Below are 18,246 nucleotides of genomic sequence, written 5' to 3'. Positions count from 1 at the left end.
ACAAACACTAACTATAAAGAAAAATAAATCTAGTTTTATTAATCTGTATCATGGAAACGTAAGTGATTTAAAGCATTTTTGCAACATCTCTCCAGTTTAATCTGTATCAGGTTATTTGGAGGAAATCACAATCTTATTGTCAAGATCAAAATATTCACTGTCTTCTCCACAAAACAACTAGTAAGTTTTTAAAAGCAATTTGGGAATGTTGACAGAGTTGTTGACATTACACACAAACAGGTACTGCTAACACATCTCCTTATATTTTATCTTTCTTCTGCAAGGCCTCATAATTTTTTTTCCAGTAGTAACATACAAATTGCTTTCTTTGGAATCAGACTCAAGATTCCTGCAGATTCTTAAATGAGAAAACCTGGTATCACCACTAACAGCCACACAAACAAAACACAACCACTCCCACTCCTGACAGCATTGAAACAAGGAGAGTGTAGTATCAGCATTAGAAGATGGATGAGTGAACCAGAGGTGGGGGAAAAAACAGATTACTGTGCAAGCAGAGTAATTTTGAAAGCTTTACTAAGGGATTGGGATCTGTTCCCTCCAAAGGAAAATCAGAGAGCAGAAATCACTGTTCCCTGTCTTTGTTCTGTAAAGTTCTTTTCATGGAGTTGAATGGGAAATAGAACAAAATTAGTCTTCTTCCCTTCAGAACAAAGCATTAAAGCAAAATATTTTTTTATTGTTACAGCTTCTTACACGTTAGATTGCACTCTAAGTCTTTATTTTTTGAGGTGAACATCCTGCCAATGAAAGACACCGAGCTGATGGCCCCAGAACCTGGTATTTGCCATTTATTCTCAGAACAGGAGTAGCACTGAAAGGTTCCTCAAGTGGTCCAGCTTCACTCCTACTCTGAAGAAATTGCTCCTTTATCACTGTCTATACCTCAGCTAAAACAACAGTAAAAAGTGACTTAACACTGGGTGTGGGCCAAGGGTGTCACACTTGATATCCTGGCAGCAACTAGTGAATATACATAAAGTCATGGGCTTTGTTCCCTTCCACAATCTGTTGATTTCTATTTCTCCTCTGCTCAGCTTGCAGAAGGAAAACAATGCAGAAATAGCTGCACTTCCCCAAAAAGCAGTGGCTCCCAGAAAACAGCCTCAAAAGCAACACTGTTCCCCACACGGACACTAACTTGGGATGCTGAAATAAAACTGGATAAATAAGGTTGTGCTTGGAGAGCAGGTCCTGCATCCTGAAAGACCAGAGGAAGATTTTAATTGATATGGTAACACCCAAGGCTACAGCCCTCTCCTTGCACAGAGTTACCTGGGAAATTCAAATGAGCTGGGGAACAAGTGGTTAGGTAGAGCAGGACACTGAGGAAAGCACTCTGACACACAGACCCCCAAAGCTCCACTGATCCTCATTTTAAGTTTTAACACAATATCAGAACTCAAACAGTATACTGATATTCTTCATTAGAATAACTACAAAATGTTAGCTATTCACAAGTAAAGCTGTTGAGATGTGAGCCAGAACAAATTATTTTGCATACTGCAGGGGAAAACAATGCTAAAAAATTGCTCTAAATCTGATGTGAAGATGTAGGATTCTTTCCAAAGCCAGTGTAGTCCAGCTGGTGTTATTATTCTAGCACTTGGTGAAGAAGTCATTTCATTATGAACACACACAAACGCTCACACACACAGATCTTTCCTCCTGACTACCTGGAAACAGGCAGGAATTGCATATCATGTTTTGCTGTCTCAACAGGCATGAATTGTCTATCACACTTTACCACCCTGTGCTATGATTTCTTTCTGAAACCCAGTGCTCTTCCTTACTTCTAGTTATGATGCTACTTTTAAATACCAGAAGATAGAGCCTGATACTACTCAAAAGACACTCAAAACCAGCAGACACAAGATCCATTTTTTACAGTAATGAAAAATATATACATTACTGAAACTCAATTTAGCCATCTGGAATGTAGGAATAATAACATTTACTTTCCCCACAGTAAAGTGCTTATAAGCTAAATTAGCATTAACTGTCATTCATCTCAGTTCTGCAAAACAGTGAATCATAGCCTTAACTTCAAGAATTATTTTTTAAAAATGAGTAATTTCAATGAGCAGAAAATAAAACTTTTGTCTTTCTTTTCAGTTCCTCCAACGATCATTATTTACCAGATGCTAATTTAGCCTATTTACAGAAAAAAACAAGTTATTTTTTGGCTCCTCTGTGCTAGAATTAATCAGAAGCAGCATGATCCCATGTTTAATTTCAATCACAGCAGCCATCGCTTTACAAATAAATAAAACTTACAAAATTTTTTACTGCTCCTAAACCAGATGTTACTTTTTTCTTAAGGAAAATAAAATTTACAACACTGGCATCTACACAAACTTTCGTTTAATTATGAGAGCACCAGAGAATATGGGTTTTCCTTAAATAAAATCCAAGAGTATAAATAAAGCTGCATTTTCTTGAAAGACATCAGCAATAGCTGGGTTATCTAGAAGATGTCCAGACTATCAAGAATTAAAACACGCATAAGGAAATATAAGCTGGGGGGGGAGAGGAAGGAAAAAAACCCTTATGATTAAAAGAAATCTATCAACCCTGACTTTAACGAGAGAGGCAAGTGCTACGAGGTAGTACACAGAATTCCTTCTGTAGAGCTGGGACTCAGCTTATTTCAGTTTAAGTTGAAAAAGCTCGTTATCAATTTCCTAGCTAGATTTAGTGAGAGGACAGCAGAATTTCGCCCCATCTGTTAGTCCTTGGCTGGGACACCAGTGCTATTTGTTTTCCTAGCGTGGCATCCCAGCCCATACAACAGATTGATGGTGCCAGAGAGACACTGTGAAGTGGCGCCGGCTCTGCCGCCAAGGGCAGGGAAGAAACGGATGGTCACATCCAGATGATCTTACATTAAGAGAGGGGGAAGTGAAAAATCTGCACTGCCTCCCTGCCTTCCCCCAGCCCTTGCTCACAGGAGACTGCATCTGACCTTCAGCCAGCGAGACAGAGAGCAAACTTTGCTTCAGAGCTTTAGAGGTGGCCAAGAACACTTCCAGCTCAAGTTTTGCCCCAGCCACGGGCTGGGTTTAAAAACGTGGTGTCAAGGCGAGAGTTAGAGGGATTTTCCCCGGTTTCACAGCTGGGACAACCTGCTTTGTCCTAAATGTCTTGTGCCTAAAGACTTTCCCAGTGCCCTCTTCCACAAAAATCTGCACAGCTTTCAGCAGACCCAGCTGATCTGTACATCTGTTGGGACAGTCTAGATTTAGTGTTCAGTGATCCTTACTATATATAATATAGTATAATAAATATATAGTACCATATAGTATATATAGTGTGTATATATATAGTATATATACATATATATAGTATACAGTGTATATATATATACACAATATATACACACTGTATACTACATATACACACTCTCTATATATACAATATATATACACTGTATGCTCTATATAGTGTATATATATATAATATATAGTATACTAAATATATAATTAACTATACAAATAGTTAATTTATATACAAATAGTTAATTAATAGTTAATATATAATTAACTTATACAAAACACTGACCTGACCCTGCAGCAATGACAGGTCTAAGGGACATTTCTCCTTATAAAAGAATCCATTTTTATAATTCTTTACAAGTATTGGTGGCCAATATGTACTGGATTCCTCCAAAATATAAACCACTTCAAGATACTGTAAATTGCACCAAGGAAAATAAAATTGTTTCCAGTTCCTGTATCATCTATTTTTGTAAACTTCTCCCCTGCTGCAGAAAAGTCTACACAAACTATGATTAATTTTCCCATTCCTGACTTTACTTACATGTGCATTTCCAACAAACTTCAGAACAGTACACATGGAATATTTTCAACAACAGGCCTAGGGTAAAATTCTGAAAAATACATAAAATAATCAAGCTAAAAAATAGGGGAAATATTTTCATAGTTTCTGTCAGTTTATAGTAATATTATTTAGTTTTAGTACAGCACAAAATATTATCTACATGTGACGTAAGTGCATCTAGTAGTACACAACAAAAAGCAGGAGAAATCAGTTCAATTTCTAGATATCACATACACATAAACACAAATAATAAGCAAACTAGAGACATGTAAAATATAATTCTGTCTACTACAAATTTGGCCTTTTCATAATCTGCAGCCCAAACTCTATTACAAGCTTGCCATTTCAATCCAGACCTTTGACTTCCACAAAAAGGCTTTAGGGAAAAACTGTTTATATTTAGAAAACTCTTTAAAAGGTAAAACTATCATGGAATAATATTATCTTTATCTTAGCAGACTAGTCAGACAGTTCAAACTGAAATGGCATTTCATACTAAGCAATAATATCTCTATTTGTAAATGGCATGTGGGGCATTTAGATCACTGAAAACCAGGGATTAATGATTGCAGATTTCCAGTTCTTGGGTTGACAGAGGGGATTATCCTCATGGAAGTGACCCACACGGGTTTCAGAGGAACCTCCCAACCCACAGCTGGCACTGATAAATAGTGTGACACATTGCATAGTGCATGTGCATGTTGATAGGAATTGTATTTAACAGAGGATATCCCAGCAGAGGAGGGTAGGAAGAAGCCCCACAGTCTTACAGACACTTCAGCTGAGGAGGAAGCAACTAGGATTTGTATTTTCTTTCAGCCAAGAAAGGACATGACTGCTTAAATTTTCAGACAAAGGAAACAAAGATTCACTGTTATTTTCCATACAATTGTATGCCTTCACCTTTACCCACAAGTACCCATGTTCCTAACAACTGGAATTGTGACCAGCTGAGCAGAGACTGCTGAAAACAACTGACTTGTTTTCAAAGCCTTTCTCCTGCCCTCTGATCAGTAACTCTTTCTTATGAAGATTTTCGCGAGCACCCTTACTGAGCAAAGTAAAGGACAGAACTGCTGCCACCTTGGTATCTGAGGCCTGTTTTGCCTTGCAAGAAACAGCAAAAGTATTGTGTCTCTGAAAACAAAGATTTGGGGTCACACAGTAAAACTGAGCATAAAAAAATTGCAAATTTTTGCTAAAAGCATCCACACAGACACTTACTGGTGACCTGGTGCGTTCAGTATTTTACCCAAGTGTGAACCCCCTGAACACTGAACTAAGGAAACTGCTTTGTACCACTATAAAAAAAATATTGACAATTCCAGAGTCACAACTACACTAAAGAAAAAGCAAGGTGTGCAGTACATCAGTACATGCAGCCATTACCTCTTCTGTAAACTGCTCTGGGATTGTTGGTGTAGGCAAGTTGCAGCCCTCAGCAGAAACTCTTAATGGAGAGCATTTAAAGCAAAATCTGCTCCAAATATGTAAGGGACATCCTACAGCTGAAGAATAGGAATGTGTTAAGAGAACTGCAGTTCCTAAGCTTTGTGCTCTGAGCTTTGGTTTGGAACTTTCTACTAGGCAAAGCTAAGATCTGTGCTCAGAATAAGGCTCTGTACTCAAAAGATAAAAAATGGGATGGAATTTATGAAGTCAGCCCAAGGCCATGTGCTGCCCCACCCCTGGGAAATGAGGAGCACACACTGGTCTCAGGTACCAGGCAAAGGCATCCGCTGGGCAAACTGGCAATCCAAGCTCCTGGCCCCAGAGCTGCCTAAGGTTGGCAGGGAAGGATTTGAAGCACAACTCACAACCTGCAGTTCATGCTTTTCCCGTGACCCTGGGGCCCTTGAGCACCAGAATAAGCCCAGGGACTGCATGGATTGTTCTAGGAGACCGCACCACCTGGTGACCTGAACCCCTCAGCTGTGCTGTACCGAGAACTACTCACATCAAAACACCACCACTCTGATAAACTAGCTACTAAAAGGTCTCCTACTTAAGACTTGGGTTGAAATGCAGGTTGGGATGCTGATAGCTTTGAACCCAGTATCCAGGAATTGAGTGAATTCCATACTAAATATCCTCAAATCATGGAAACCACAGGCAAACTGTACATTTTCAAAAGCTCACACAGCCAAAGGAAAGAGAACTCCCATTGCTAAGGAACCTCTTGTGTGTCTGGTACTCCAGGAGTGTCAAATCAATGTTAAGTAAATTGCACTGTGTTTAAAAGCCTTTTTCTGTTCTAGCTGTTTACAGTTTTCTACTGGTAAATATGGAAAAAAAGATGAGTGATTTATGAATGCTCACTTTAAAAAGTCAAACAACATATTAAAACAATGCTTCATAGCACAGGGAAATGGAGTTAAGCAGACCACTTTCACAGTGATTTCATGAAAAGGAAATGCATAGATTTTTGACAGGGAAAAAAAAATCTGAAGATGAAGAGAACTGTGTGTATTAAATGTTGTTAAACCTTTATTTGGCCTAAAGCAAAAGATAGAACTCATTCTGTCAGAGATCTGAAAGAAAAAATCTAAAGAGACGAAAATCACAGCGTTTCAACCTCAGTAATTTTGCTTTACTAACATTCCAAGATGAGATTGAGTGAAGCCCTCTACCCAGTTACATCCTGAAAACCCCTGCGATTTCCAGTCTCTCTGTTAATATGAGAATGGGCAGTGCTGATCAAACGACAGAAAACCAATTAAGGAGCAAGATGCCTCCTGCTGTTTTCCCCCCCAAGGTCTCTAAATCCACTGCTCCCAGGAACAGTAACCCCTCAGGCCTAATGGGTGGCACTTGCCCACGGCTGCTCAGGCAATTGCCCTGACCTGGGTTGTGCAAGCAAATAAAGAGCCCCTGAATTGACTAAGGAGTGTCAGAACAACAGCAGAAAAAATTGGCTGAGGGAGCACACCAGCAGCTGCAGGAGCATCCTCAGGTGGTGCTCAAGGAGGATGTATATTTTAATTTGTAGCCCATTTGCTGCGAAAGGACAGAAGTTTAAGACATGCCATGGAGGACAATATGGCAATCCAAGCAAAGAAAGGGAAAACAACTTTTCTGTATTTCTGAGAACAAATAGCTGTCTCTACCATCACATCATTGTTTTACTATTACCAGCTAATACAACAGCAGACAGAAAGAGCAGCTGCGGTCCACAGAATATTTGGCATTTCTGGCCCAAGCATAATCCCTCATGTAATGAAAAACCTATTTCTATTTCTGCATCCTCGCTACTCTTCATACTGAAGAGCCTTGCGTCTGTCTCCCATTTATTGAAGCTTATTCTTCATCTAGACAGCCAGAGCTGGTTTGTATTAGAAATTAGGTTTTAAATCACTATTTTTCTATTATTTGGTTTAGGATTTTCAGGAAGCCTCCAGAGGTGCATAAAAATTCTTCTTGTTGGAAAAGACCCTAATACTCATCAAGAAACAAGCTCCAAATCCCTAAACCTTTCTTTAAGACCTTTGATGTTTTTAAGGTTTAGATTCTGGCTATAAAGACAATAACATTACAAGAGAGTTAAAGTGACAAAAATGTTAAAAAAAAAAAGTTAAAACTCCCCCTGCAAGAGTAAGACTAATCAGATCCCTGAGCTTTTCTTAATGAGCAGACTCCATTATGGGCTCTCCTTTTGCTTTTCTCATGTGGTTGGAGTTTTGCATTTCAGTGATTAATGGAGTCTCAAGATGCAGAAGGGGATATATATGAAGAAAAAAACAACAGGTGAAATAAATTTTTGGCTCAATAAATCTTACAGGCCTAAATTGCATTTCTTTTCTCTTGATGCTCTCTGCTACCTTGTGGCCAGTTTTAACATGATTCTGTATTTTCAGGTCCCAGCTCTGCACCACATTCTTACAAATGGGCACAGTTTTTGCCTTAGAAAAGCCCCTGGATGCAACAGGCACACTAACCCATTACTGGGAATACATAGGACTATGATGCATTGCCTATCTCTGGTAACTGTTACTGTGCCTGCTCTGAAATTGTTTAATTTCTCTTTCAGTTCAAAGTTATTTTGCATTTTCCACAGACCAGCAAAGATGTCACAAGTTCATTTCTACTCCTTATATTACCCTGGGACACTTGCTATGTACTCCTGACATTTTTCCAGCATCCATTAATTTTCTCAGCATATCAAGCACTATTTATCTCTCCTATTAAAGTTTTTAATAACTGAACACAGAAATTCTCTAGCGACAATACAGTCTGACAGAAGGAGTATCACTTTCTTTCTGCAAAAGAAAACATGACCCTCACAACTCCAATTCCAACTGTCAGGAGCAAAACCTGGGTTTGCTGACAAACCACCTGCCTTGGATCAAACCACCTCCCTGAGAATTACACAGAGGTTTCATGGTTTCCATATTTAGGAGGCAAAGCTGTAGGACAAGGATCCTGATTGAAAATTGAAAATTTGGAATTCTGTTCTTCAGACTGCACAGAATTATTTCAGCTACACTGCCAAATCTCTTGATAGCAGTGGGATAGTTTTGGACTTGTTGCTACAACTGCACCAAAGTCAGTTTATGTGAAGTTGGGATCCTGAGGACAAGTAGTAGATGGACAGAGCCTTCTGACCATGTCCTGCAGCCTTGTGTAATTCTTCATCCTCTGAGCCCTGCATTAGCTCTATGCAGTCACCTGCATCTTGCAGAAAGTAGGAAGTCTCTTGCAGGAGAAATAAGTAAAATAAAGGAGAAGATGCAAATATATAGAAAATGCACTATTCTTGCAGTTCTGTGTTTTGTATCATGCTCAGATTTAAATGAAACAACTGTTAACACACAGGGACAAGCATCATATATGCAACAGACTGACCTTTCCAAGCATCTTGTCTAATCCAGGTTGATTCCTGCAAGGCAAATAATGTGCCACAGACACAGAGTACACCTTCTCATCCAGCCTGGGGAACCTATTCTGCCACACTGGCATCAGTATGTGAAAACATCTTCTGTTCTGTGACTTCTCTCAGAAAGTATTTAGTAAGAAAAATGTTGGAGGGAATCAGCTGATCAACCAACCAGCAAATTAAAAACAAAAAAAAAAAAGCTTAAAATTAAATTAACTGCAGCACTGTTATGCATTATGTATATTACCTTTTAAAAATTAAACATGACACAGAGGGATAAATCTGGACATCTCAGAGAAGAAAACAAACTAAACCCAGAGCGTATCTACAGTTTTAGGTGAGGTTCTGTAAGATGAACATTAGAGAATGAAAATCCTTTTCCATTCAGAAACTATATTAATACAAATGCTTGCCTTTTCTAGTAATTATTTAGTAATAGCCAAGATAAAGACATTCATATTGTCTCATAACCACACAGTGGGGCTCAATAGTGATTCTCTCATTATCAAATCTGCTCAACATCCAAGTCAAAACATGATTTTTCTAACCAACTACATTCTTCATTTTGGCATTGTAATTCAAGCTTCTGATGTCAGAAACGATTATGAGAAATTAAGTAAGAGAGAATTAGCTGAATATAAAGAAAGTATACATGCACCAGTCCAAAAGGAGCCTCTCCTTCCTACACCCATTGCTCTAATAAATAAAACAGGCTTTGGCTCTTCTGTACCAATCATGGTCAAATTCTGTTCTGGAAAACAGACATTTATTCACACTCAGGGAAAGAACTACATGTCTCAGGGCTTAGCACTCATCATTATTCAGGCAAAAATGCCTCAGATCACTAGAAATGGGAATAACTCCTTGCAGTGCTACAAACTGGGGACTGCCAGGCTGGGGAGCAGCTCTCTGTGAAAAGCCCTGGAGTGCCCTTGGATGAACAGGAGCCAGGAATGTGCCCTGGCAGCAGCTCCCTGGGCTGTAGGAACAGAAGCATGGCCAGGAGACTTGGGGAGATGATTCTCCCATCTGCTCAGCCCTCATTATTCTGCTTCTAGAACAACTGCATCCAGTTTGGGGCCTTCCAACACAACAAGGACATCAATAAACAGGAGCAAGTCCAGGCAATGTCTCCAGGATGGTTGGGGGCTGGAGCACCTGCTGTGGGAAGAGAGGCTGAGGGAGCTGGGTTTACCCAGCCTGGGGGAGAGAGGGGAGCTTCAAAGCAGCTTGTTGGTACCTGCAGGTCATCAAGAAGATAAAGCCAGGTGCAATCTCTGTCCCTAGAGGTCTTCAAGAGCAGAGTGGACATCAGAGATGACCCAGCTTTGAGCAGAAGGCTGGACAAGAGACGTTGAGAGGTCCCTTCCTACCTGAATTATTCTATAACCTTGGAAACCTAAATCTTGTGTGCAGAATTTGTCCCGGAGATCAGACAGGTTTATCATGGAAGGTCATTTTTCCTGTTTATAACAATACCATCAGGTGAAGGATTAATAACAAGGCACAGCATCCTGTGAATATGCTGTGTTAGGTGTTCAAAGTCACTGACCTTGGCAAGCCAATGACTTTATTACTGGACACACAGAATATATAAGATGGCTGGGAGTAGTGACACGAGAAGGCAGGTCAAAGTGTCATGACAAGACTACATGAAATTAAAGCCTGAAGAAGCAAAGGCTGAAATGAACCTGAAAACTATTTCTTAAACACTTTTTAAAACACTGAAAGGAGATAATTTCATCCCATTATATTATATGGTGAGTAAATTTTTCTGTCAGTTCATAGTGATGTGTCATTTCTCTTGCCACTGTTCAACTTCCTTTGCTCCATAATTTCTGTACTCTATTACCTTGTCTTATTATTTTCACAAATTTAATTTAATTCCAATTTTTTATTTTGTCTTCCCTCAAGTTCCTTGAATATTCCTTGAATAGTGTCTTGTCTCTTTAGTACAGTTAAGTATTTCTTGTGGCTTTTTTTCCATGGCATTCATAATGGTGTTGTAAGAGCTACATCAGCCACTTAAAAAATCCATGTGACATCTTTCAATCTGCTATTACCCCATAGAGCAATGGATATATTTCTAAAGGCAAACGTGTACTTCTGCACTTAAATGAATAAAATCCATAAGCACACTAAGTGCAAAACAACACAATGAGTCAACACAGAAACGCAGCAACAAATAATCAATATAAATGAATCCATAAATGATCAACTGGTGATCTCAATCTAAATAACTGCTAAGAAAGCAATGTTTACCTAGGAAGAAATGAGACATTTTACTCTGATATTGAACATTGACTTTTCAGAGAGAACAACCACAGGTTTATTTGATAGTTTTCTTTGACTTGGCATTATATTAGCAAAATTTAATCTTCAATATCCTTTATGCTTACCCTTCCCCTGAAAAATGGCCTCATCTCAGTTTGTTGGGCTAGGTTATAAAGCATGTCTCACTAAAATATCTCAAAGCTTTTTCATCATTTCTGCCTCTGAACTTCCTGCAAGACTCGTTTTACATCTACTTATCTCTGCTATCTCTTTGCCCCGACAAGACTTCATACCCGTGACTCTGGGATTAAATCCTAGACTACTAAAAAAATCCATAATATTCAGTATTTGCACTGATGAAAGTGAGAATAGGCTCTGCCACACAGACATCATGAAACCCAGCCCTTTCTGGTTTGTGCATGGTAGGATGCCAGGGCACGTGAAGCAAAGCAGGTACTTCACATCTGAGAGAAGGAAAAAGAAACCATCTCTGAGGGAGCTGTTCTTGCAGCTTTGACTAGAAAAAGCCAAAACCTCTACTGTATAAATAATAACTGCACTACTAAATTACTAATTGTAAACACCATCTCTCTAAAAACAGCTTCTGGGGAGCATTGCCAGCATGGGTGAAAAATGTTGTCTCAGACCCATCCTAGACTGTGCTGTGCAATATGCATTAACAAACCAAAAGGGGCCCTGAAAACACACACCCAGTAACACAAAAAGGAATATGTTCTATGATCCCCTCTGTCTCCTGCCTCTTGTCAAGGTTTCTGAGCATGTTTGACCTGGTGGCTGAGCAGGAAGGGTTTTCAATTCCAAGAGCTAAGCACGTGGTGGCACTTTGTGAGTTATGGCAACATTAGTCTCACTCTAGTTTCAAGTGCTGAGGTTTACTGTTTGAAAATCTGTGACAAAGAACTGAACAGGCTGCAAGACTGCCCCTTCACACCAAAATCCTCCAACTTCCACTATCCCCGAGACCTCTGCTAGGCAAAACAAGAGGTACATTGGGTTTTCTTGGAACAAATCTGTAGATCAAACTTTTATTTTTGATTCAGGAAAAGCCCAGAAAAACTATACCCAAGTAATTTCATATCCAAGTCCTCCTGTTCTTTGGGGCACTAAACATATACTGCAGCTGGAGCATCTTGTCTCTAGGAAAACTGTCTCCTTCCCCTAATGAATCTCTCACATATTTGGACTGTGGAATAGGGACACTTGCTAGGCTAGAAAGCCACATCTAAATTTCCTGGAGGCAGGCACCATGATTCTCAGCACTAGCACATAGTTTTCTTACAGAATGGGGCCAGATGCTTTTCCCTAAAAGGCTCCAAACCTCTCTTTTCAGAGGCAGCATCAGATAAGCTTATCGAGCTACTACTACGCTTTTCTCTCTCAGATTGACTGATAGCAGTCAATAAGAATCACTGAATGTGTGACATTTAGAATATGACAGGCATATTCTAAAATTTAATTATTGCCCCTAAGTGACACCTATTTTCAATGCAAATTTAAGAACAGAACCTTCTGTCATCAGCTAATCTTGCAATATGCAGCACTCGCTGGGTTTACATTGATTTCGAGTGAATCTGATCACAGTGATTGGCAGCCAGATGCCCTCTGCCTCTCTCAGGTTCCAGCTTTGCATGATTTTCCCTTTTTCAGCCTTGCTTTCCAAAATGTCTAGCATATTTGATTTCAGTCAAGTCTGGACAAGACAAAGTCAGTGGTTTTCTGACTCCACGAGCGAAAAGCAAATGAAACATAAGAAATCAAATGAAACTTAAGTTCCTGTTTGTCAAAAACTACTCAGAGAGAGAAAAAAATTATCAATGGGTACATGAGACAGCCACTTCAGCAACCTGTGTTGATGAATCCTCATTTATGGAATCAGAGTAAGAAAGAAAATTGGACTTATGAGTGGCAGAACTCACAAAGATGAACAAACAAACTTCATCCAAGCACTTACATTAACAAATATCTGCCTCGTTTGGGGGAATAAAATAACTCAGGTTGATATCAACACCTGAAGAATAAAACTTTATGCAAACTGTGGTCTGTACATATTTGATGAAGAGTAAAGACGAGACCCCTACTTCCAAATAAGAAACCCCATAAATTTTGTTGTCTGACTGTCATAGAAACAAATGAATACTTTGGGGAGTACGAGAGGAATAACTACATAAATTAACCATTTATTTCCCTGTACTGTCTTATTTTTCAGGTTTTAATTTCAAATATATATATAGGGAATAAAAAGAAAAAAGACATTTTCATTTGCTTAATTAACTGCCAGACCCTTTGGCAATTCAGTCCTTTCTATGGCACTGAAGTGAATATATTATTTCAACTTTATGCAGAAACCTGAAATTTATCTTAAACCTCATGTGTCTTTAAGGTCAAATAACACTGAGGAATAAATGACTAATAACATTTTCATGTGTAACTTAGTCATTAAAGATGTAGTGCAAGCATGCTGCTCGCATAATCTCTCTCATTTTCCTTTTATTTTTCCTGCATCTTCTTCAAAGTGATAGTAGATAAAATAACATCAATACTCTAAAAGTTACAGTATGAGTATCAAGATATTATTTTCAAGTGAAACATCTTTAAACTTATTTCAGGTCTTAATTTCTACAGGAAATAACAGTTTGTTTGTTTTTTTTTCTTCCCACAGGAAAGTCTAAATACTTTAAATTACCATATTTTTAATGTCTGACATGTTGATGGTCAGATGTTCTTTGATGCTCAAAGATAGATTGGCAGAAATCAGAGCAGTGTAGGGGCTTATAAAAATGTGGTATTTACATTTGGCAGCAATTACTTTGTGAAAAACACAAGGTGACTCTTTTTCTGCTCCTTCTTTCTTCTTTTTGATATTTTTCCCCTCCGAGTTTGGCATGAATCAAAAGAGCTAAAAACTAATTTAACATGACAAATGCTTTCATCACTCCCTTAACCTCTGAAGTGAACACTCTGACAAAGACAATATGTGTGGTATATGCTTTCCTTTTGACACTTTATAAATTACTTTCTTGTAACTGGGTTTTACCACCAGCCCAATATCTTCAGGATGTCCTAATTTGAATGGCTGCTTCTACATTCTTCATATGTCACCTCTGGATAATAGGAATAACTCCTGGGCTTTGTGAAATGGCACAAGTCTCAGAGAGGATTGTGGAACAATTTTATTTCCATCCTGCATGCTGGAATTTACCAAAAAGGTTGTGCAATTCTAGCAACTAATACTCTGCATTTCACTCACATCTGGCTACTGAAGAAACAGGGAGAAGTGATAAATCTGGCTTTAAATACACAGACAACTTGTGTATACCACGTGAAGGGAAAGTCAACTGAAGTGGTTTTATTCCTATTCTCTGCTATTAAAAGCAGCATAGCAGTCAGCCATAGAAACATCTTAAAATGCTCTTTTTCATACCTGATTTTTTTTCCCTCTGTCCATTCCTTTAACCAAAAAAAAAAAAACCCCAAAGTCACTTGATTTATTTTCAACCTGGTATATCTGATGTGTGTCACATTTCTGCAGAAACCCTGCCAGTGTAAAGGAATCCAAATGCAGAACAGGATGTCTAAGATGGCAAAACACACACAGAACCAAGGATATTCTGCACAAACAGATGCCTTCTGACAGTGAACCAGTGCAACCTGCAGGAATTTCTCCCAGACATTAGTCAGGACAGTTTTCAAAGCAAGATTTAGGAAAACTCAGATAACAGTGGTACTGACTGGCCCATAAAGCAGGAATCTATCTAAATAGCTAAACTTCAATGACAATATTATGATCTAAACAATCAATCTATATGTATCTTAAAAGAAAAATAAAACCCAAAGTTACCTTCTAACAAGGCATATTGCCATTATTTTGACAAATGCTTACTTCTTAAAATCTCAGTGGTATCTTTATTTAACATCAATTATGTAGTGTGACAAAAACTTCCAAAGGTTATTTACACACTATGATTTTGTTTTGAAAGCTTTAAACATACTGCCTTTTCATTTCATTCATTGTGCTTTTACTGGTGTGTTAGTGGAAAGGCAATAAGAATGCCTAATATTTTTTCAATATTTATTATTTTCTATCTGTTATGAGATTTATTTTTTTTTTGCTTCTCTCTATAAATCACCCTCACTAGGAATGCTTTTAATGACTTATCCATATCAATTATCTCATTTCTTTTATGATAGTACAATCCACTTATAAATCCTGAAGCCTATGAGAACTTCAATGTACTCTTTCAACAGAATTACCTCATATTTGCCATCACTGCCTTTTTCATTTAGTCCTGCAACAATCTTGACTAGGAGCATACCTAAGGAGCAGAATCATCTGCTGCAACCTTTGATGACTTTTCCCATACCTATTAATTTGAGGTAATGTAACCCCAGTGATACAACCTCTGCTATGGTGGAGAGCAAGAAATTTTCTCTGTGGACAAGTACACCAGAAAAACATTACCAGCACCTTTAATGCCTCTCCTTTTTTCAAATAAGGACATGATTTAGCACCTTAACTCATACTGCTGGAGGACAGTAAGGATTACTTTATAGCTGATGGTCTTACACCTGCTCTTTTTCATGTGGAATGAACTGTATGAGTTTTTGCTGAGTGAGGGAATTAATTTAATAAATGGTCTAACTAAAGCATGTCCCTTATACCTAAGGCTATGCAACTGCTTTTTTGTTTGTTTTTTTCTTTTTTCTCTTTTCCATCACTTTTAATTATGACCATGGTGGATCCATCAAATTTATTCAGAGGATTAATTTCAGCTATTTTCTGGTTTTGACATATACTTATTCTTTCCTGTGTATGGCATGAAGCTTGTCAGGTAACGTCTCATTATTTAATCCTTGAGCCAACACTCTCTTCCTAAACCCTGCTTTGTTGTGTTCACTACCAACTCTATTGTGCTCATCATTCTTTCAACAGAAGACCTCAAAAACTTCTGTCAAAATAGATCACTTATATCATTATCCTGAAATGATACATCATTCCTCAATTATTAAGAGTCCATATATTGCTGTATGTTCTCTCTTGTCTTACATATGAAAGTGTATAAAGCAATAACCATGTTGAAAAGCTTTGATTTGGATTACAGTAACCTAAATACCAAGGAAAAATACATTTCATAATCCATCACTTCAAAGTTATGCACATGATTAAAATGTTCAACTTGCAGAATATCATTTCCCATGTGCATAATCACTCAAACAGGGAGCTGTTGTATGATAACTGTCAAGTTCAATGAATCATGTGCTTTCCAATCTTTTCATTTATGTATCAGACTAAGCTTGTTATTCTTCTGAGGCTTTCTACAGAAGAAATACAGAAAGATGGTTAGCCCTGCAGTACTGAGTATGTTGGGATGTAGGCCTGGACTAAACAGGCAGCAGCAATAAAGTAGTCAGCTCTTACTATTGTATATATTAATTACATATAGAAGCTCAGTAGTATGAAAAATGGGGTTTTCTAAGAAAACAGTGTCTATCCTGAAGAGTCAAATTATATGAGATCAAAAAAAAAAAAAAAAGAAAAAGAACAGAGAGAAAATTCAATACATCTTTAGAGGTCTTTTGAGTGCTATATATGAGTATAGTTTCAGAGATGAAATAAAACCCACACAGAGCAGGTTTGGAAAGTATTAACAGAAAATATCATCAAGCTACCATAATTCTGTCATTTACTCAGAGAAGAGAGTTTGTGCAGCACGTCACTGTCATCAATGTATTGTTGAAGGCACTGGAAAAGGTACAAAACACACAGCTAGTTTGTGTAGACACTCAGAAAAACCTCTTCAACAGAGAATGAGGGGGATGTCGGGGGAGGAAATCAGAAACAGTTAAATTAAAAAAGACAAAATATCAGAAGCACGTTAAAAAAAAATCTCAAAAAACCACAGAGAGAATTAGGACTTGATATCATCACTACTAATATATTAATCATGGGAAATAAGCACAATATTTAGAGTTTCTATATTTTTCCTTACAAAACTAAGGATGTGTGGAATATGGAAAATAACAGCACACAAAATGGAACTATCTAATGATTCAGATCTAAAACCCTGGGATTTAGGCACACAGACCAATATAGGCAGAGAGCTACTAATCAGAATGATTTTGTGGTTTTTATCTAAAGGCAGCATGTGATGGCAATATCTGAATTCAAATGCCACTGTTACTTATGTGGGTTCACTGACTACCACAATGCTTTCCAAATATTTTTTAAATGTATGGTAGCACATCAAGAAGTCATTAAATCACTCTGTTTGGACCATCTATGAGAGGTGCATATCTGTCACCTAAAGTTAACACTGCACATTAAGAATCCTGAATTGAAGTGGAAGAATTCTTGTTTCCACTGCTCTTATGACAGTGAACATGACTTAACCATTTTATTTTTTCCTCATTAATCACTATAAGGAATAATAATATTCTTTGCTCATTGAGAACACAAATTTGTGAAACACATTAACCGTCCTTTTACCTGCTGAACTTTCATTTGCTGACACAGCCATGGGATTTGACAGAGAAAACACAGCCTTACCTATGAAATAGGCCAGCAGGATGGCAAGCAGGACTGCAGCAGCAATTGCAGACAAAGCAGCGCATTTCCAGCTGCAATACTTGGAGGGTTTTTTCAGCTTGAAGGCATTCCTGGAGAATGTATTTCTAGGTAACAGTCTGGGAGGTGGAGTATAAACCGTTCCTGAGGTCAACGGGTAACCGGGGGAAGAGCTGCTGAACAGCGGAGTGGTTCCAGAAGATGTCTTAAACAAGAAATGCCTGCAAAACATAAAATGGAACACAGTTGAAAATGGCAAGTCCTGTAGTTAGGAAAGAACATCTCCTTGGCACCACTCCAGGTGCCATCACCTGTTGAATTTAACTGAAAAGGATTTTGTATGAAGAAATAGAGATGAAAATTCTCGTAGCTTTTCTGCTCCCAGAGCTTAACAACTGGCACTACAATACAGTGTCAAGGATATCTTCCTTAATCCTTTCTGTAATTAGGTGCAACTTGACCACATACTAGCTAAAACACAGCATGACCAGTGAAGTGTCTGTGAGTTCCCTGTGGAATCCACCACCCAACAAACATTCTAGGAAAACATTACGAGTCTCATTTACACTCTTGGCAAAAGCCCCCAGCAAAAACCATAGTCCTGTAAGAAAAGATCTTGCAAGAATTAGAATTAACCATGATTTTTTTTTTTTTA

The 18,246-nt window shown here is 38.2% G+C and overlaps 1 protein-coding gene across 15 annotated transcripts in view; it reads right to left on the bottom strand.

Moving 5' to 3' along the window:
* The window catches only part of TENM2 (teneurin transmembrane protein 2), a 1,087,321-nt gene that overhangs the window by 145,390 nt on the left and 923,685 nt on the right, over positions 1-18,246 (bottom strand). For all 15 annotated transcript variants that reach the window (XM_039385212.1, XM_039385215.1, XM_039385216.1 and 12 more), the window contains one exon: positions 17,574-17,812. In XM_039385212.1, the coding sequence (XP_039241146.1) occupies positions 17,574-17,812 (239 nt within the window). The remainder of the gene's footprint in view (positions 1-17,573; positions 17,813-18,246) is intronic.

The sequence above is a fragment of the Pipra filicauda genome, unplaced genomic scaffold (assembly GCF_003945595.2).
Source record: "Pipra filicauda isolate LSUMZ 115617 unplaced genomic scaffold, ASM394559v2 scaffold3_size10097308_pilon, whole genome shotgun sequence".
NCBI classification, from domain to species: domain Eukaryota; kingdom Metazoa; phylum Chordata; class Aves; order Passeriformes; family Pipridae; genus Pipra; species Pipra filicauda.
This window is presented reverse-complemented; position numbering and strand designations above follow the sequence as displayed.